The sequence below is a fragment of the Oncorhynchus kisutch genome, linkage group LG3 (assembly GCF_002021735.2).
Source record: "Oncorhynchus kisutch isolate 150728-3 linkage group LG3, Okis_V2, whole genome shotgun sequence".
NCBI lineage: Eukaryota > Metazoa > Chordata > Actinopteri > Salmoniformes > Salmonidae > Oncorhynchus > Oncorhynchus kisutch.
Genome location: NC_034176.2, coordinates 46,984,824 through 47,007,230, shown reverse-complemented (window position 1 = coordinate 47,007,230; position 22,407 = coordinate 46,984,824). Strand labels below are relative to the sequence as shown.

At 43.0% G+C, this 22,407-nt stretch overlaps 1 protein-coding gene across 1 annotated transcript in view; it reads right to left on the bottom strand.

Annotated features, from left to right (window-relative positions):
• rasgrf2b (Ras protein-specific guanine nucleotide-releasing factor 2b) overlaps positions 1 to 22,407 on the bottom strand; it is a 156,269-nt gene that overhangs the window by 14,656 nt on the left and 119,206 nt on the right. Inside the window, exons 18-21 of the mRNA XM_020475983.2 lie at positions 19,985 to 20,074; positions 19,670 to 19,776; positions 16,788 to 16,900; positions 15,486 to 15,549 (exon numbers count right to left, since the gene is read on the bottom strand). Of these exons, the coding sequence (XP_020331572.2) occupies positions 15,486 to 15,549; positions 16,788 to 16,900; positions 19,670 to 19,776; positions 19,985 to 20,074 (374 nt within the window). The remainder of the gene's footprint in view (positions 1 to 15,485; positions 15,550 to 16,787; positions 16,901 to 19,669; positions 19,777 to 19,984; positions 20,075 to 22,407) is intronic.

Here is a 22,407-nt window from a genome sequence, read left to right as displayed (position 1 = left end):
ATTGACTGGCCCGTTGAACTCGGGATGGCCGGGCAGTGATAGTGGTTCCTCTCCATCACTCGTTGGTGTTCATTTCAGCATGTCAATTTGGTGATGGTTCATCACTGTTTAAATGTATTGCAAACAGACAAAAGTCAGCCATCAAGTCAGCGTCCATCAATCAATAAGATATTCTTCTGACTGATGTCATATACATACTGATACATACTGGCACCAAACTCACATTGTCCAACACGGTTAGAAACCAACTATCACATATTTCAGAGCAGTCCCAAAATTCACGGCGCCTTCTGTTTAAACCATAATAAAAACTTAAAACACGTAGTTACATTCTAGCTGCGGGTCCAGTTCTGACCTTAAGTGTAGGCCTAGCTGAGGTGCAGACATTTTGGTAAGATTGGGTGTTAAACTCGATACCATACACCAAGTTCTTTGGTCTTTGGGGCAGCCAGCCCAACACGCCTTGTCTTTCGACCTGGTGCGAATGGAATCTGGGCAGAGTATTCCTGAAGCTTGTAAGGTGATAACTGAGTCCGCCATGGTGATTTCGGCAAGAACCACAGAGGCCTCTGTAAGACTGAACCTGGCGCCCGGCTACCAGATGGAGGGCACCACTGCATTCTTCCAACCCTCTCCGTGACTATTTAACTTGGGGCGAACTGTCAATGGTAACCCGCTGTTGGAACTAAATGCTGGTTCCACTTATCTCCTGGTACAGAATCTAACGCAAGCAGATATTTCCATTCCTCAGTACACTCAGCTAGGAACATTGATTGATTACTCCATCCATGATTTTGAACTTGTTGTCCCGGTGATTGGGCCTCTTCCGTCCTCCCTAGACCTATGTTGCGAGGGTGGAATGCTTTTTATTTGTCCGTCAAAAGCATTCGCAATAACTCCCATATTGCCACTTGATGTCACATCGACGTTCAGGATGGATGTAGATTCTGACAACCAGCTGTTCATATACCACATTGTCACGGAGGACGATAACGGATCTCCTACTGCAGATGATTCCCCCACCGTAGACATGCCGTCACCACCTGATGAAGACCTGTACGATATCGCCGAACCATTTGCTGGTTTCCATGCACAGGTACTACAGCTACTGTCGGAAGCTGACGCACTTGTCAATCACACTGAACAACATCAGTTGCGGGAATTGTTTAACAAACACAGGTCAACAGACTCACTAGATTGAGGTGTTATGGGTATTCATGTGGTGCGTATTCCTACGCCACCCGGAGCAGCTCCTACGTTTGTGTGACGATACACAATTCCGATTGCGGGAAACGCAGCGGTACAAGAGACTTTCAACTCCCTATTAGCTAAACAGATAATCAGGGAATGTAACAGTAAGTACAGCGCTCTCGTGTGGCCCGTTTTGAAAGCAACGGGTAACTGTCGTCTTACCATTGACTATAGACAACTCAACAAGCTGGTTTCATTGTCTAGTTGGCCATGACAGTTGACCGTCGTGACCAACACAAGTTGGCTTTCTCTTTCTCGAACAAGCTCTTCACGTTCAATTGTTGCCCGTTCGGGTATGCAAACTCCCCTTCAGAGTTCAACATCTTCCTGCACAAGACATTGCCAGATGCAGCCTCCATGGGGACGACGTTCTCATGAGAAGGGAGAAATGTACATTGTGTCAACTAGATCGACCACGTTCTCACCCAACTCGGGGCAGCTGGGGCGAAGTTGGCAAATATGAAAGGACAATGGTGCAGGACCAAGGTAAACTACATTGGACTTCTGGTGGGTGCTGAGGGCATCCTGCCACAGTCTACTAACAGAATCCAAGCAGTCCACAACATCAAAATACCTACAAACCTTCATGAGGTGCGCAGTTTCTTGGGAGTATGTAATTACGCCCGTCAATTAATCGAAAACTATGCTGACTTGTCAACGCCTTTGACCCATCTTCTTCAGAAAGAAGTGCCATCATTTGGGATGGCACTCACGACAAATCTGTGACCTCTTTGAAAAACCTGCTTTGCGAGGCACCCTGTCTGGTATACCCCAACAAAGACAAGACATTATTTTTGGAAGTTGGTTTCTCCAAGCAATGCCTTAGTGCTGGGTTGTACCAGAAATACGGCCAAGACAAACCTGTGGTTGCTGACGCGAGCAAAACACTCAACCCTGCTGAACTCAAGTACTCAGACTGTGAAAAAGCGCTGGTGTCGACAGTCTGGGCGGTCAAACACTTCACCAGTTCTGTCGGCGGACAAACGGTGATCATAGAAACAAGTCACCAGCCTGTGACTTCTCTGAAAAGACAACAAATCCATGAGCGTGCTGTACACAACAGCAGAATAGCGGCTTGGCTGATGACACTGCAGAGCCATGATGTAGTAGTCAACTACGCAAAAGCTTTGGCTTTCCACCATAATTTGCAAATAAATTCATTAAAAATCCTGCAATGTGATATTCTGGATTTTTTTTCCACATTTTGTCTGTCATAGTTGAAGTGTACCTATGATGAAAATTACAGGCCTCTCTCATCTTTTTAAGTGGGAGAACTTGCACAATTGGTGGCTGACTAAATACTTTTTTGCCCCACTGTACATTGTGTCTGACCCATGATGACTTGGATGTACTTCGCCATTCCTGTAGAGTATCTTCTGTTTCCAGAAGGTGTCAAAGTTATCTATAAAACTCCAGCAGAGCTACAGTAATATTTTCGCCAGATGTGTAATGCCAGTAGCCTGCTGAATCTTTCACACCCGCGGCCCAACAATGGTACTGGACCTGCAATTATAGGTGGTTTTAATGCTAAAATCAATTCTTTAAAATCCATTTTCAGATGTTCTGAGCTAGCCCTCCTGATGTCATTTGATCCCACATGGACTATGACAGTGTCAGCTCCCGGCATCTGTTGTAGAACAGTCATAAGCAGCCTTGTGATGTCCTGTACTCTTACTCCTTGGTAGCACATGGTTTTTGCCTTGGGAATCAAGACGTTTCTCATCATAGAGCTGCTTATGATGACAGCTGGTGATGTTAAATGGGCCAGTCGCTCAGGAAGCCTCATGGTCTGATGAGGGTGGATCTGAACCCGAAGTAGAAGCCACCGGAGAGGGAGACAGAACAGAAGGCGAAGATGCAGGTACCTCGGGATCCGATCTTGAATGGGAAGCCCCCAAAGAAGAAGGTGCTGGAACCTCTGGAACCTTTGAAATCACATACCAGAAACACAAAGCTGTTTCTAGTCTGTGTCAAGTCCGAGCTCAACATCTCCAAGGAGACCACCATTGCCAGAGGACGCTTTCCTCGACTTCCACGGCGAGGAACGTATCGCCATGGCTGATTGATTGGGTCGATAACAGCTCTGTTCTCCAGGGAAGGAGGAGACCCATTCAGTTATGGAACCTGCTGAGCACCGGCCAGTTGGCTGTGGAGAGCCAACACGGCGGAGACACTTCCACCAGACCAGAGCGGCGTCCAGCTACTGGGGTGGATGAAAAATAAAAAGTAGTTGGGTGTGGATTCCCCAGTAGCTTGTGTAGTTTTGCTTTTGAAAGTCAGCGCAGTCCACATTGTCCCGGAACAAAGCAAAGTTAACACAGCTCCTGCAGCGCTGGAAACGTTCAATAGCGATCTCCATTTGAGACCGCCGAGCCAGCTAGGCTAGCTGGGCTAACGTGTCTCTCCCCCTCTGCGGAATCTGGAGGGATCGAGCCTGTCTGACAGACAGCAGCAACTAAGCCCAACAGAGCCAACATAAAATGAAAATATATAAAAACACTGTCAGCTTTACAAAAACAATAAATCGAGGCCTCTCTTGATTTGAGTTCAGCTTTCGGCATTCAACAGCATTCAACAACAAACAGTACCAATCAAAAGTATGGACACATCTAGTCATTCAAGGTTTTTTTTGGAGTTGGACCGCAGAGTGAAGGAAAAGCAGCCAACAAGTGCTCAGCATATGTGGGAACTCCTTCAAGACTGTTGGAATAGCATTCCTCATTAAGCTGGTTGAGAGAATACCAAGAGGGTGCAAAGTTGTCATCAAGGCAAAGGGTGCCTACTTTGAAGAATCTAAAATACATTTTGATTTGTTTAACGCTTTTTTGGTATCTACGTGATTCGATATGTGTTATTTCATAGTGCTGTCTTTACTATTATTCTACAATGTAGAAAACAGTAAAAAATAAAGAAAAAGTCTTGAATGAGTAGGTGTGTCCAAACTTTTGATTGGTACTGTAACTGAACAATATGTGAGTTAAGTTATTCTCTGCTCCAGATGCACAATTTAAAGGGCTGCATTGCAAATACCCATAAGGCCATCATACTGTAGGCCAGTTGTTCCCAACTCCGGTCCTAGAGTCCCCCTAATTTACCCAGTTTATTGTAGCACTGGACAAACACACCTGATTCAACTTGTCAACTTGATGATTTGAATCAGGTATGTTTGTCCGGGGCTACAACAAAAATGTGTGCTCAAGGGGGTACTCAAGGACTGGAGTTGGGAACCACTGTTGTAGGTCTATGGATGCATTGGTGTTGCATGCCATTATCAGCTGCAAAATGGGTTTACAAGGCTGATATCCCAAAAATTGTGACAATCAAATAACTGGAGGGCTTATGACTGAACAAAAAAGTAATGTTCATTTGAGAAAACAGAGAAACAGACAAATAAGAGACAGATTCGCTTCCCCTCTTTATTGCAGGATTGTGATCTGTGATTTATCAACAGCAACACTAGTTCATCTTGAATAATAGTTATGTTAACAATATAAACTTAAACTTAAACAATATAAACTTAATATAAGTTTAAACACTTAACTTCAACGAATCAACACTATATCACATCATTTCAAAGTGTATAAGTAACTCATATGTCAATACATTTTAGGAACAAGTAGGCTATTATTACTAAAACATAATTTCAGGTTAACAAAAAAAGTAAACACCATAGGTTATGATTTGATTTATTAAGATCCCCATTAGCAGATGTCAATGATGACAGCTAGTCTTACTGGGGTCCAACATATATAAAAAAATACATTACAGACAAAAGACATGTGTGTATGCATCTATCGGTTACACATACACGTCAGTCAGTGGACGCTCCTCAGAGGAGGAAGGGGAGAACCATCCTCCTCAGTGAATTTCATACAAATAAAAATGGTAAAACATTAAAAAAGTTATTATTTTTAGATAAAACTATACAAAATATAAAATAATATAAAATACGTCACCAAATAATTGATTAAAATACACTATTTTGCAAAGGTCTACAGTAGCCTCAACAGCACTCTGTAGGGGGGCACCATGGTGTAGCCAGAGAATCGCTGGCTTCCGTTCTCCTCTGGGTACATTGACTTCAATGCAAAACCTAGGAGGCTCATGGTTCTCTCACCCCCTTCCATAGACTTACACAGTAATTATAAAAACTTCGAGAGGACATCATTCAACCTATCAGAGCTCTTGCAGCATGAACTGACATGTTTTCCACCCAATCAAAGGATCAGATAATAAATCTAGTCACGCCCTGATCTGTTTCACCTGTTCTTGTGATTGTCTCCTCCTCCAGGTGTCACTTATTTTCCACAGTGTATTTATCCCGGTGTTTCCTGTCTCTCTGTGCCAGTTCTTCTTGTATGTTTTCAAGTCAACCACCATGTTTTCCCATGCTCCTTTTTTCTATTCTCTTTTTATAGTCTGCCCGGTTTTGACCCTTGCCTGTTTTTTCTGGACTCCGTACCCGCCTGCCTGACCCTTCTGCCTGCCCTGACATCGAGCCTGTCTGCCACTCTTTACTTCTTGGACTCAGAATCTGGTTTTGACCTTTTGCCTGTCCACGACCATTCTCCTGCCTACTCATTTGGATTATAAATAAACTACAAAGACTCTAGCCATCTGCCTCCTGTGTCTGCATCTGGGTCTCGCCTTGTGCCCTTATATCTAGTACTGAAAGCATAAGCTAAAGCTAGATAGTACTGCCATGCATAAAATGTGGTGAGTAGTTGACTCAAAGAAAGAGAAAGACAATAGTTTAACAATTTTAAACAAATACATTTCTACCAAAATGAAGGAGAAGCAAGACAGAAATAGAGTGTATTTTTTTTCACTTTCAGTTTCCCTTACTAAAATACCCTGCTCAAACAGACGGATGATATGTTAGCTAGATGGCTTTGATGGCGCTGACAGAAGCAAAAAGCTTGCAGTATTTTTTTTATTTTTTTGTATGTTATTTATTACATTATTAGTCTAGCAAGATTGTTATGTTATTACATACAGCCGGAAAGAACTTTTGAATATTAGAGCGGCAGTAACTCACCAGCGTTACGACCAGGAATATGACTTTCCCGAATTGGATCCTTTGTTTGTACCCCCCAGGGCAATTGAACTTTTCCCAGACGCTGCTCCAAGACGCCGCCGGCAGAGAAGAGGTATTCGGAGCAGACTTCTAGTCCGACTCAGGAGGTGTGCACACCATCCACCACATCCAAGTACATTTACTCTGCAATATTCAGTCTCTGGACAATAAAGTAGATGAGCCCAGAGCAAGGATCTCCTTCCAGAGAGACATCAGGGACTGTAACATACTCTGTTTCACGGAATCGTGGCTCTCTCCAGATATATTGTCCCCGTACAGCCAGCTGAGTTCTCAGTACATTGCGCAGGCAGGAATAAAGAACTCTCCTGGAAGAAGAAAGGCGGGGTAAATCATGCTTCATGATTTACTACTCATGGTGTGATTGTGATAATGTTGTGATAACGTTCACCCGACCTAGAAAACCTCACAATCAAATGCCGACCGTATTACCTCTCAAGAGAATTCTCTTCGGTTATAGTCACAGCTGTGTATATTTCCCCTCAAGCCGATACCACAATGGCCCTCAAGGAACTACACTGGACTTTGTGCAAACTGGAAACCACATATCCTGAGGCGGCATTTATTGCAGCTGGGGATTTTAACAAAGCAAATTTGAGGAAAACGCTACCAAAGTTCTATCAACACATTGACTGTAGTACTCACGCTAATAAAACACTCGACCACTGCTACTCCAACTTCCAGGATGCATGACTCCATTTTGCTTATCCCTTCCTATACGCAGGAACTCAAACAGGAAGTACCCTGCTAAGGTCTATTCAACGCTGGTCTGACCAATCGGAATCCATGCTTCAAGATTGTTTTAATCACGCTGACTGAGAAATGTTCCGGGTAGCCTCAGACACTGAGAAAGTGATTGTGTTCATCAGGAAAGTTATAGTGGATGTTGTTCCCACTGGGACTATTAAAACCTACCGAAATCAGAAACTGTGGATAGATGGCAGCATTCGTGCAAAACTGAAAGAGCGAACCACCGCATGTAACCATGGCAAGGTGACTGGGAATATGGTTGAATACAAACAGTGTAGTTATTCCATCCGTAAGGCAATCAAACAGGCAAAACGTCAGTACAGAGAAAAAGTGCAGTCGCAATTCAACAGCTCAGACACGAGATGATTGTCTACAGACAATCACGGATTACAATGGGAAAACCTGCCACACCGCTGACCCCGACAACATGGTCCCGGACAAGCTAAACACCTTCTTGGCCCACTTTGAGGATAACACAGTGCCACCGATGCGGCCAACTCCCATGGACTGCGGGCTTTCGTTCTCAGTGGCCGACATGGGTAATGCATTTAAAGCATGTTAACCCTCACAAGGCTGCCGGCCCAGATGGCATCCCTAGCTGCGTCCTCAGAGGATGCGCCGACCAGCTGACTGGAGTGTTTAAGGACATATTCAATCTCTCCCTATCCTAGTCTGCAGAGAGAGCACGCCCCTATCCACATCGATGGGACCGCAGTGGAGAAGTAGAAAAGCTTCAAGTTCCATGGCGTACACATCACCAGCGATGTGAAATGGTCCATCCATACAGACATTGTGGTGAAGAAGGCGCAACGGCATCTCTTCAACCTCAGGGGGCTGAAGAAATTCGGCTTGGCCCCTAAGACCCTTACAAACTTTTACAGATGCAGAATTGAGCGCATCCTGTCGGGCTGTATCAACACCTGCTACGGCGACTGCACTGCCCGCAACTGCAGGACTCTCCAGAGTGTGATGCGGTCTGCCCAACGCATCACCGGGGGCACACTGCCTGCCCTCCAGGACACCTACAGCACCCGATATCACAGGAAGGCCCAAAATGTCAACTAGGACATCAACCAACCGAGCCACGACCTGTTCACCCCGCTACCATCCAGAAGGGGCGGTCAGTATAGGTGCATCAAAGTTGGGACCGAGAGACTGAAAAACAACTTCTATCTCAAGGCCATCAGACTATAAAATAGCCATTGATAGCCGGCTCCCACCAGATTACTCAACCCTGCACCTTAGAGGCTGCTGCATAGACATGGAATCATTATCATTTTAATAATGGAAAACTTGTCGCTTTAATAATGTTTACATACTGCTTTACTCATCTCGTATGTATATATATATTCTATTCTACTGTATTTTAGTCAATGCCACTCCGACATTCCTCGTCCTAATACTAATATATTTCTAATTCCATTCTTTAACTTTAGATTTGTGTGTATTGTTGTGAATTGTTGGATATTACTGAGCTGTTGGAGCTAGGAACACAAGCATTTCGCTACACCCGCAATAACATCTGCTAAATATGTGTATGTGACCAATAAAATTTGATTTGATTTGACTATCCAACACAACACTGGAACTCTTCCAAGTCAAGGTAAGCTTTCGGTTTTACAAATTTATTGCCACCAGGGCCCGCCGGTGTAACTGCTTACTGTAATGTGTAACTGCACACTGTAATGTTACTGCATGATTGTAGAGGGTTTACTAACGCGTTAGTTCTAATTAGCTATGCTGACTATGACAGTACTTTAGCTAATATGGTGACACTGATGTAGGCTGTGTGTAGGGGTTTGGCTTGGAAAGTTTTTTTTGCCTGGTCACGCTGATGCGTTGTGCATTGAAGTTCACAAGCGAAGGGAAGAGGTGAGAGTGTTTACGCGTGATCAAGTGTGCATTCATTCCGCTGATTCAGGATAGCTTCAAATAGTCCTCGTTGAGGAATATATCCATTCCTCTCGAGTTCTTGGCTCTTTCCTGAACCTCAGGAACTTGACCACTATCTTGACCATCTGACCACTGTCGGCCTGGGCCTGTCACCTGGGTTGGTGGTGGGTTTTCCAGTCCTATGGGCGTGCTCCACCTCAATCTTCCTGTGGTCCATCTTGAGTTTTTCCGAGATAATTTCCCACCATCCAGGTCTCATGTGGAGATTCTGCAATTCTGTCCACAACCATGTTGTTCCACCTTGATTGTCCTTTGAGATAATCCGATTTCTCACTGTTATCATGGATTCACATACAGAACTGAGGTCCTCTCTCAATAACTTACAGATTGCTGTCATCTTGACATTCTCCTGTTTAAACTCATCAAGCTGACCCTGGGAGAACTGCAAACTGTTCTTCAGGTCCTGGACCACTCTGGTCAGATCGTCCATTATTGTATTAGCTGACTCCACCAGTTTTTGGACAAAACACTTGAAGCTATTTCGTGTCGTTGTAACAACTGTTTGTAAAACTATTTTTGTTCGCTTTTTGCTCGACACCACTGTCCTCAACGGTACTCCCACTGGCTTTGGTCTTTGTCATGGTAACAACATAGATTACGCTGTTACTCCTCGCAGATCCAGACAGGGCAGGTCGCAGGGAAGATTGATAACAACAAACAGTAGGGTTCAAGACAGCCACAAGCTGAGAACAATCCACTCCACTGATCCCTGACTACGGGGGGTGCAGACATCTGTTCCAGCTCAGCAATAGCACACTTGATTATTAACCTCAGGGGGCACTATTTTCACCTCCGGATGAAAAGCGTGCCCAAAGTAAACTGCCTGCTACTCAGGCCCAGAACCTAGGATATGCATATCATTTGGATAGAAAACACTCTAAAGTTTCCAAAACAGTTAAAATAATGTCTGTATAACAGAACTGATATGGCAGACGAAAACCTGAGAAAAATCCATCCAGGGAGTGGGATTTGTTTATGTTTGTAGTTTTATATTGAATGCCTATACAGTATCCCATGACTTAGGACTAAAATTGCACTTCCTATGGCTTCCACTAGATGTCAACAGTCTTTAGAAATTGTTTCAGGCCTGTATTCTGAAAAATGAGGGAGTAAGACCACTGAATGAGTGGACCCTGAGAAGTCCCCAGACCTGTTTGCTGCACACGACCGAGAGCACATCTTTCTTGTTTTTCTTTTATATTGACGAAGCTATTGTCCGGTTGAAATATTATTGATTATTATGACTAAAAACAACCTGAGGATTGATTATAAACATTGTTTGACATGTTTCTATGAACTTTACTGATACTATTTGGATTTTTCATCTGCCTGTTGTGACTGCCATTGAGCCATTGGATTACTGAACAAAACGCGCCCAAAAAAAACAGAGGTTTTTGGATATAAAGAGGGACTTTATCAAACAAAACAAACATTTATTGTGAAACTGGGAGTCTTGTGAGTGCAACCATATGAAGATCATCAAAAGTAAGTGATTAATTTTATCGCTATTTCTGACTTTTGTAACTCCAATACTTGGCTGGTAACTGTTTGTAATATTTTGTGTGCTGGGCGCTGTCGTCAGATAATCACATGTTATGGTTTCGCCATGAAGCCTTTTTGAAATCTGACACCGCGGTTGAATTAACAAGAAGTTCATATTTAAGCCGATGTATAACACTTGTATGTTTTATGAATTTTATTATGAGTATTTCTATTTTTAAATTTGGCGCTCTGCAATTTCACCGGATGTTGGCCAGGTGGGATGGTAGCGTTCCACATACCCATAAGAAGATAACTAATTAGGTTTGATACATTGAATCAGGTGTGTTAGTGCTGGGCTGGAACAGAAGCATGCACACCCAGCAGGGTTGGCCTGTTCCATTTCTAATAGGTTTATAAACTCAGCAAAAAAAGAAACATATTTTTTTCAGGAGTCTGTTGTTCAAAGATAATGAGTAAAAATCCAAATAACTTCACAGATCTTCATTGTAAAGGGTTTAAACACTGTTTCCCATGCTTGTTCAATTAACCATAAACAATTAATGAACATGCACCTGTGGAACGGTCGTTAAGACACTAACAGCTTACAGAAGGTAGGCAATTAAGGTCACAGTTATGAAAACTTAGGACACTAAAGAGGCCTCTCTACTGACTCTCAGGGTTCCTGCTCATCTGCGTGAACATGCCTTAGGCATGCAGCAAAGAGGCATGAGGACTGCAGATGTGGCCAGGGCAATAAATTGCAATGTCCGTACTGTGAGACAGTAAGACAGCGCTACAGGGAGACAGGACGGACAGCTGATTGTCCTCGCAGTGGCAGACCACGTGTAACAACACCTACACAGGATCGGTACATCCGAACATCACACCTGTGGGACAGGTACAGGATGGAAACAACAACACCAGGAACGCACAATCCCTCCATCAGTGCTGACTGTCTGCAATAGGCTGAGAGAGGCTGGACTGAGGGCTTGTAGGCCTGTTGTAAGGCAGGTCCTCACCAGACATCACCGGCAACAACATCGCCTATGGGCACAAACCCACCTTCGCTGGACCAGACAGGTCTGGCAAAAAGAGCTCTCCATTGACGAGTCACGGTTTTGTCTCACCAGGGGTGATGGTCGGATTCGTGTTTATCGTCGAATGGAATGGGCGTTACACCGAGGCCTATACTCTGGAGTGGGATCAATTTGGAGTTGGAGGGTCCGTCTTGGTCTGGGGCGTTGTGTCACAGCATCATTGGACTGAGCTTGTTGTCATTGCAGGCAATCTCAACGCTGTACGTTACAGGGAAGACATCCTCCTCCCTCATGTGGTACCCTACCTGCAGGCTCATCCTGACATTATGGCAGCATCCGCGCAAAACAAAAAAGGGAAACATGATCGAATACAAGCAAGTGTAGCTATTCCCTCCGCAAGGCAATTAAACAAGCTAAGCGCCAGTTTGGAGACAAAGTAGAGCAATTCAACGGCTCATACACAAGACGTATGTGGCAGGGTCTACAGTAAATCACGGATTACAAAAAGAAAACCAGCCCCGTTGTGGACACCGACGTCTTGCTCCCAGACCAATTAAACAACTTCTTTGCTCGCTTTGAAGACAATGGGACCTGTTGGATCGGAGGGTGAGGGCTAGGGCCATTCCCCCCAGAAATGTCTGGGAACTTGCAGGTGCCTTGGTGGAAGAGTGGGGTAACATCTCACATCAAGAACTGGCAAATCTGGTGCATTCCATGAGGAGGAGATGCACTGCAGTACTTAATGCAGCTGGTGGCCACACAAGATACTGACGGTAACTTTTGATTTTGACCCCCCTTTGTTCAGGGACACATTATTCAATTTCTGTTAGTCACATGTCTGTGGAACTTGTTCAGTTTATGTCTCAGTTGTTGAATCTTGTTATGTTCATACAAATATTTACACGTTTGCTGAAAATAAACGCAGTTGACAGTGAGAGGACATTTCTTTTTTGCTGAGTTTACATTTTGTGTGACTTAAACTGTATTTTTGTTCACAAAATGTGCTAACATAGGTACATATACAATCCATGGTATACAAGGATGTACCCTTATTCTCTTGGGGCATTCATTGGGATCTCTTCATCTGCTTTACATCTCTCTGTATCAGAGGACAGAAAGCATCACAAAAGAAACAGCCTATCCATTCACCCTCTTCCATGGCTGTTAGCTAGCTACCTAGCTACAAATTCATTTAGACTTACAATGATAAATACATCAAGATAGCTAGCTGACTAGCTAATATCAAGTTAGCAAACTGGTGAAATGTTATCCACTTAGCCAGCTATACAGTATGTAAAGTTAGTTAACATTACATTAGCAGCTCATTTGAGTTAGCCTGCACACTAACGTTCTGTAGCAAGCTAGCTAGCTAATAATACATTGATTTTGATCATTTAAAAATATATTTACTTACTTGAAAAGGGGCCTCTGTTTTCTGGCTCCTTAGAAAAACGAAATAATTTGCAATCTTCCCGAAGATTCCAGTGGTAGCAAAATGCAGCCAGCCATGTGGACGATTGGAGAACTTCCAACAGATTGATTTTGGTCTTCCAACATGGTGACTGGTGCGGTTGTTAGGTGATTTGTGACACAACTGTAAGCCCTCTATGATTAGTGACACGTGTCATAATGGCTTCACCATATAAATGTGTTCTTATTCTATTTCTATGGAAACAAATCAGCACTAATCATTGCTAGCTTGCTAGCTATCAAAGTGGGTGTTCACTTAGGGCCAATGGTGAAATGAATTGCACTTTTATGTCAAATTAGTAAACTGGCTAGTTGAGTTTTACAAACATGTCTGTGTTGTTTTTTTGTATCCTTTTGAAATGATATTTAGTGACATTTTATTTCAAACCTAGACTTTCAAATCTCTTATTCCCCTACATGGGGACTATTCGGGAACCCAACCCCCACCCCCCCAAAAAAAACATTTTTACAAATATTTATTTATACTTTTTTTCCCCTGCTGATGCACTTGTTCTGTAATTGTCATGGTGTTCCTGAATCCCATGGTTTTTACCTTTCTAACAGTACTAAACATATGTTTGTAGGACTTATAGTTAATAAAGGCCATTTTCAATATATGTTGCTTAGAAAATGCCAACAGAGGGCGTCAAGAGACTACTTTTAAATTTGATTTTAAAACAATGGAGCAAATAGATTACATTTCATATTGGTTTAAAGCTTAAATAACATTTAGAAGACGGATTCAATTTAACTACACTGAACACTGAATATAAACACAACATGAAAGTGCTGGTCCCTTGTTTTATGAGTTGAAATAAAAGATCCCAAAAATGTTGTGCACAAATAGTTACATCCCTGTTAGCGAGCATTTTATTCTTTCTCAAGATAATCCATCCACCTGAGAGGTGTGGCATATCAAGAAGCTGATTAAACAGCATGATCATTACACAGGTGCACCTTGTGCTGGGAACAATATACGTTTTTGTCACACAACACAATGCCACAGATGTCTCACGTTTTGAGTGAGCGTGCAATTGGCATGTTGACTGCAGAGCTGTTGCCAGAGAATGTAGTGTTTATTTCTCTACCATAAGCTGCCAACATCGTTTTAGAGAATTTGGCAGTACGTCCAACCGGCTTCACAACCGTAGGCCACATGTAACCATGCCAGCCCAGGACATCCACTTCCGGCTTCTTCACCTGTGGGATCGTCAGAGGAGGGGGGGGAAACTAATTCTGAATGACTGGGCCTGGCTCCCCAGTGGGTCAGCCTGGCTCCCCAGTGGGTGGACCTATTGCCCTCCCAGACCCACCCATGGCTGCGCCCCTGCCCAGTCATGTAAAATCCATAGATTAGGGCCTAATTTATTTATTTCAGTTGACTGATTTACTTATATGAACTGTAACTCAGCAAAATCGTTGAAATTGTTGAACGTTGCGTTTATATTTTTTTTCAGTATGGTATTCATTTAAAACTAGGTTTAAAGTTTTGTGCACCAACATTATTTAACCCAGTTTAAGAGTTCATCCATTTTGGTGCAACCCACCCTTAATGTGTAAGTGAACGGATCAGTTTGCAGACAGACATGAGGGCAGTTTCCCATCCAATGGAGGGAGAGGGGAGCAAAAATATCCAGTGTCACAGTGGTAATATTTAAACACAACTGGAGACAGTCATTTTTGCGACAGGTTATTATTGACACGTCAGCGCTATTGTACCGAGCAAAATAGTGTAGAAGCAATTGCTAACTAACTGTAAACAATTGTAGGAATCTTGGCTAACTGTGAGGCAAACAATTCACTTATTTATTTAGTTAACCTATCTGATCAAAGACTAAAACTTCTAAAATATAGCTAACTAAGCCAATCACAGGTCTCCGTTTACTGTACATTATAAGGTCGTCCGGGTTAGGGTTTGGACAGGGGGAAGGCCGTCATTGTTAACCGTCAAGTTAACTGATTTGCCTCATTAAATAAAGGTAAAATAAATAAGAGGAAGGTGGGTGACGTGATTGATGGAGAGAGGTGTAGGATGAGGTAGGACAGAACTCTGACTGGAATCTCTCTACTGGATGGTGCTAAGGGTTTAGAGGGGACTTATCAGGGGTTGATTATCTGGGGAGTGTAGACACTCTTACCAAGATGAAGTGTAGCAGGGGACTGCTTCTCTGGCAAATTCAGAAGAGGTATCAGTTCCGTACAAAGGGGGCAGAGTTCACCAGGGCTAAGGTGAATGAGAAAGGAGGAATGTCCTAACTACAATGATCACTAGGAACCAATCAGAATCAAATGGGACAATACGGTTAGGGACTAACATGAAAGGCTTGTTTTCGTTGCAAAATGTGTTCTGTTTTACTACGGTGTGCACTAATGAATACACCCCATGTCTTACCTAGAGAGGTTTGTGAGTAAATGAGAGGGGTTGCTGGATAGTGGAGTTTTCTCACCATCTGAAGGATGTCTTCTATCCTCAGCTGGGCATCTGCTTCCTGCTCATCCAGAGAAAGGGTACTGCAGAAACATTTAACCTGATTGGTCAATACAGCCGTTGAAGCGATAGAGTACATGTGTCATCAGCATATAGATTAACACTTATCTCATCAACGATATTGTTTTTGTAGAGAGTGAACAGCAATGGACCAAGTATAGAACCTTGTGGGACGCCTTTTACCAACTCCAATGGCTCCGACTTCTATCCTTTAGATAGTAATGAAACCAACGACAGGCATCCGATCCCAGTCCTATTAACAGCGAGTTGGTCCCCATATGCTGATACAACAGCCTCCACTCTTCTGGGAAGGTACTCCACTAGATGTTGGAACATTGCTGCGGGGACTTCCCCAAACTGTTGCCACAAAGTTAAAAGCACAGAATCGTCTAGAATGTCATTGTATGCTGTAGTGTTCGGGCTAAGGGGCCTAGCCCAAACCGTGAAACTCAGCCTCAGACCATTATTCCTCCTCCACCAAACTTGCAGTTATGCATTGGGGCAGGTAAGCGTTCTCCTGCCATCCCCCAAACCCAGATTTGTCCGTCTAACTGCCAGATGGTGAAGCGTGATTCATCACTCCAGAGAATGCGTTTCCACTGGTCCAGAGTCCAATGGCGGCAAGCTTTACACCACTCCAGCCAACGCTTGGCATTGCGCATGGTGATCTTATGCTTGTGTGCGGCTGCTCGGCCATGGAAACCCATTTCATAATGCTCCCGACGAACAGTTACTGTGCTGATGTTGCTTCCAGAGGCAGTTTGGAACTCGGTAGTGTTGCAACTGAGGACAGAATATTGTTACGCGCTACGCACTTTAGGACTTGACGGTCCTGTTCTGATAGCTTGTGTGGTCTACCACTTCGTGGCTGAGCTGTTGTTGCTCCTAGACATTTCCACTTCACAATAACAGCACTTACAGTTAACCGGGGCAGCTCTAGCAGGGCAGACATTTGATGAACTGACTTGTTGGAAAGGTGCCATTCTATGGCAGTGCCACGTTGAAAGTCACTGAGCTCTTCAGTAAGGCCATTCTACTGCCAGTGTTTGTCTATGGAGATTGCTTGGCCGTGTGCTCGATTTTATATACCTGTCAGCAATGGGTGTGGCTGAAATAGCCAAATCCACTAATTTGAAGGGGTGTCCACATACTTTTGTATATATAGTGTATGTGGCCAGTAGCTGCTTGTGTGTATGTGTGTGTGTACATGTGTTCATATTTGAGTGCGTGTGTTTGTCCATGCCTGCATGTTTGTGTGTACCTTAGTATATTAGCAGTAGCTTTTCTCTCCTGTGGCAATAGGTCTGGATCTCTGAGTATCTCCTCTAGTAGACAGATCACTCCCATCTTCAACTCACTGTTCATCTCAAAGTCCTAAACAACACACACACACACACACACACACACACACACACACACACACACACACACATTTAAGAGATATTGCCCGAGAAGCCGTTGTTTGGAGGATACAGCGCATTCGGGAAGTATTCAGACCCCTTTACTTTTTTCTCCTCAATCTACACACTTTTTTCCCCTCAATCTACACACAATACCCCATAATGCAAAAACAGATTTTTAGAAACGTTTACAAATGTATTACAAATAAAAAACACATACCTTATTTACATAAGTATTCAGACCCTTTGCTATGATAATTTAGCTCAGGTGCATCCTGTTTCCATTGATCATCCTTGAGATGTTTCGACAACTTGATTGGAGTCCATCTGTGGTAAATTACATTAATTGGACTTGACTCAGGAAAGGCACACGCCTGTCTATATAAGGTCCCACGGTTGACAGTGCATATCAGAACAAAAACCGAACCATGAGGTCGAAGGAATTGTCTGAGAATTCAGGGGAGAAGGGCATTGGTCAGGGAGGTGACCAAGAACCAGATGGTCACTCTGACAGAGCTCTAGAGTTCCTCTGTGGAGATGGGACAACCTTCCAGAAGGACAACCATCTCTTGCAACACTCCAAAAATTAGGCCTTCATGGTAGAGTGGCCAGACGGAAGCCACTCCTCAGTAAAAGGCACACGATAGCGTGTTTGGAGTTTGAGACCATGAGAAACAAGATGGAACTCTTTGGCCTGAATGCCAAGCGTCACGCCTGGAGGAAACCTGGCACTATTCCTACGGTGAAGCATGGTGGTAGCAGCATCGTGCTGTGGGGACGTTTTCCATCGGCAGGGTCTGAGAGACTAGTCAGGATTGAGGGAAAAATGAACGGAGCAAAGTACAGACAGATCCTTGATGAAAACCTGTTCCAGAGCGCTCAGGACCTCAGACTGGGGCAAAGCAGGACAACAACCCTAAGCACACTGCCAAAACAATACAGGAGTGGCTTCGGGACAAGTCTCTGAATGTCCTTTAGTGGCCCAGACAGGATCTGGACTTGAACCTGATCAAACATCTCTGGAGAGGCCTGAAAATAGCTGTGCAGTGATGCTCCCCATCCAACCTGACAGAGCTTGAGAGGATCTGCAGAAAGGAATGGGAGAAACTGCCCAAATACAGGTGTGCCAAGCTTGTACAGTGGCTTGCAAAAGTATACACCCCCCTTCCTTGGCATTTTTCCAATGTTGTTGCCTTACAACCTGGAATTAAAATGGATTTTGGAGGGGTTGGTATCATTTGATTTACATAACATGCCACTTTGAAGATGCAAAATATTTTTTATTGTGAAACAAACAAGAAATAAGACAGAAAATTGAGCATGCCCCCCCCCCCCCCCAGGGTCATTGTCCTGATGGAAGGTGAACCTCCGTCCCAGTCTCAAATATCTGGAAGACTGGTTTCCCTCAAGAATTTCCCTGTATTTAGCGTCATCCATCATTCCTTAAATTCTGACCAGTTTCCCAGTCCCTGCTGATGAAACATATCCCCACAGCATGATGCTGCCACCACCATGCTTCACTGTGGGGATGGTATTCTCGGGGTGATGAGAGGTGTTGGGTTTGCGCCAGACATAGCATTTTCCTTGATGGCCAAAAGGCTAAATTTTAGTCTCATCTGACCTGAGTACCTTCTTCCATATGTTTGGCGAGTCTCCAACATGCCTTTTGGCGAACACCAAACGTGTTCGCTTATTTTTTTCTTTAAGTAATGGCTTTTTTTCTGGCTACTCTTCCATAAAGCCCAGCTCTGTGGAGTGTACAGCTTAAAGTGGTCCTATGGACAGATACTCCAATCTCCGCTGTGGAGCTTTGCAGCTCCTTTCAGGGTTATCTTTGGTCCCTTTGTTTCCTCTCTGATTTAATGACCTCTTTGCATGGTCTGTGCGATTTGGTGGGTGGCCCTCACTTGGCAGGTTTATTGTGGTGCCCTATTCTTTCCATTTCTTATAATGGATTTAATGGTGCTCTGTGGGATGTTCAAAGTTTCAGATACTTTTTATAACACAACCCTGATCTGTACTTCTCCACAACTTTGACCCTGACCTGTTTGGAGAGCTCCTTGGTCTTCATAGTGCCGCTTGCTTGGTGGTGCCCCTTGCTTAGTGGTGTTGCAGACTCCTTTCAGAACAGGTGTTCCTATACTGAGATCATGTGACAGGTCATGTGACACTTAGAGTGCACACGGGTGGACTTTATTTAACAAATTATGTGACTTCTGAAGATAATTGGTTGCACCATATCTTTTTTAGGGGCTTCATAGCAAAGGGGGTGAATACATATGTACACACCACTTCTCCGTTTTTGATTTTTTTGAATTTTTGAAACAAGTTATTTTCTACATTTCACTTCACCAATTTGGACTATTTTGTGTATGTCCACTACATGAAATCCAAATAAAAATCCATTTAAATTACAGGTTGCAATGAAACATAATAGGAAAAATGCCAAGGGGGTGAATACTTTTGCAAGGTACTGTAGTGTCATACCTAAGAAGTATCGAGGCTGTAATCGCTGCCAAAGGTGCTTCAACAAAGTACTGAGTAAGGGGTCTGAATACTTATGTAAATGTAATGTGACATATATTTTTTGGGTGCAAACATTTATGAAACCAGTTTTTACTTTGTCATTATGGGATATTGTGTGTAGATTTTTTTAATAAGGCTGTAACCTAACAAAATTTGGAAAAAGTCAGGGAATCTGAATACTTAACACAGGTACTGTACATACACAGTGTGTACAGACCTGGGAGTGTTTTGAGACCCAGTGTCGAAGTACGTTGAGGACTCTGTTAGTAGCAGCTCTTCTGATGATAAACTCCTTATCACATGTCCTCTCTGAGTTATTAAACACTGGTGGAGAGAGGAGAACAATTAGTGTGTGTGCTTGCTTGAGTGTGTGTGTGTGTGTGTGTGTGTGTGTGTGTGTGTGTGTGTGTGTGTGTGTGTGTGTGTGTGTGTGTGTGTGTGTGTGTGTGTGTGTGTGTGTGTGTGTGTGTGTGTGTGTGTGTGTGTGTGTGTGTGTGTGTGTGTGTGTGTGTGTGTGTGTGTGTGTGTGTACCTGGGGGAGAGCCATGTCCTGCTGCAGCTGTAGCAATAGCAAAGGCTGAGGCAGGAGAAACAGAACAACGAGAGTTCTCCCCTGATTGAACTAGAGAGAGAAAGTGAAATAGAGAGACAGAGAGAGAGAGAGAAAGAGAAAAGTTATCCATTCACAAGCACACACAGCATTTCCACCTTGTGCTAACAGAATGTTCACAGTCCCAACATTTCTTTCACCGTCTGAGACAATCTACAATATTCAGTCCAATACTGTCACCTTGTCTCAGCTGCCCTACATATGGGCTGCTTTAATGTCATCCAAACAGCATTAAGCTAAATCCAAGAAAAACTGTTACCAGTCTGACCAACACACACACACACACACACGCGCACACACACACGTGCACACACACACACACACACAGAGCTCCTCTGGCTCTGAAGCTCCGACCAGTGACTTGGGCTTGTTTAAATGAAGTGTGAGTCACAGGGAAATAATCCTATGTGAATCTGGCCTCACTAAACATTCACTCCACTGAGGATATGTACCACTGGAATGAAAGCTAACCCAAACACACTTCAGCCCACCTTGAACAAAAAAGGGAATCAGGTAATTAACTCTAAGATTTGTTAATGCAAAAACATATGCCTTACCTAAAAACACTTCAACATTTGACTATCCAGGGAAATAAAGAAAAATGTGCTTTTGTCCTGAAAATAAATTCAGATCAATGCAGACACAGACTTCTCCTTTTCTTTATTTTCCTGGGATAGTCACCTGTTGAAGTGTCCTTGGGTAGGAATACTTTTTTGAATATATAGTGGGGCAAAAAAGTATTTAGTCAGCCACGTGTGCAAGTTCTCCCACTTAAAAAGATGAGAGAGGCCTGTAATTTTCATCGTACACTTCAACTATGACAGACAAAATTAGAAAAAAAATACAGAAAATCACATTGTAGGATTTTTAATGACAGAGGGAATGGGAATGAGGAGATTTTGAATGTAGTATTTATTCTGGATCCTGGGGTCCAGCAAAATTAAGGCAGTCATACATTTGAAAAACATTATAATACAATCATAACAGATTTCACAACATATTAAGTGTGGTCCCTCAGGCCTCTACTCTACTACCACTTATCTATAACAGAAAATCCATGTGTACATGTGTCTATAGTGCGCATGACATTGTGTGTTTGTATGCATTTGTCTATGTTTGTGTTGTTTCACAGTCCCCACTGTTCCATAAGGTGTATTTTTATATGTTTTTCAAATCAAATTTTACTGCTGGTTACTTTGATGTGGAAAAGAGTTCCATGTAGTCATGGTAATATGTAGGACTGTGCACCTCTCTGTTCTGGACTTGGGGACTGTGAAGAGACCTCTGGCGGCATGTCTTGTCCAGCCTTTCAAAGCACTTCATGACTACTGGTTGAGAGAATGTGAAAAGCTGTCAAGGCAAAGGGTGGCTACTTTGAAGAATCTCAAATACAAAACATATTTTGATTTGTTTAACCCTGTTTTTTACTACATGATTCCATATTGGTTATTCCATAGTTTATGTCTTCACTATTATTCTACAGTGTAGAACATCGTCATAATAAAGAAAAATCCTTGAATGAGTAGGTGTGTCCAAACTGTTGAATGGTACTGTATGGTACTATATGAAAACCAAAAATAATAAATATTTGATGGCTGCCAAATATTTGATGAAGAAAAAACTAAATTAGTCTAAATATATGATCATTAGCACATGGTTTGGAAGGCTCTCAGGTATTAATTTTAATATAGCCTAGAATTAAATACATGAGGGACATGGAATCACCTCAACGTTAGAATAGACCACTTTTGCAGCTTCAAAATGATGAACAAATACAGTGCCGTATTCTAGATTTTGTTATGTTACAAACTGAATTTAAAATGGATGAAATTTAGATTTTCCGTCACCATAATGTCAAAGTGGAACTATGGTTTTATATATATATATTTGTATTAATACAAAACAAAAGCTTAAATGTCTTGTCAATAATATTCCACCCCTTTGATATGGCAAGCCTAAATAAGTTCAGGAGAAAAATATGCTTAACAAGTTACGTAATAAGTTGCATGGACTTTTTTTGAATGACTACCTCATCTCTGTACCCCAGAAATATAATTATCTACAGTGCAATCGGAAAATATTCAGAGCTCAGGTCCATCCTGTTTCTATTGATCATCCTTGAGATGTTTCGACAACTTGATTGGAGTCCACCTGTGGTAAATTAAATTAATTGGACTTGGCTTGGAAAGGCACACGCCTGTCTACATAAGGTCTCACAGTTGACAGTGCTTATCAGAGCAAAAACCGAGCCATGTGGTCGAAGGAATTATCTGAGAATTCGGGGGAGAAGGGCATTGGTCAGGCAGATGACCAAGAACCCGACGGTCACTCTGACAGAGTTCTAG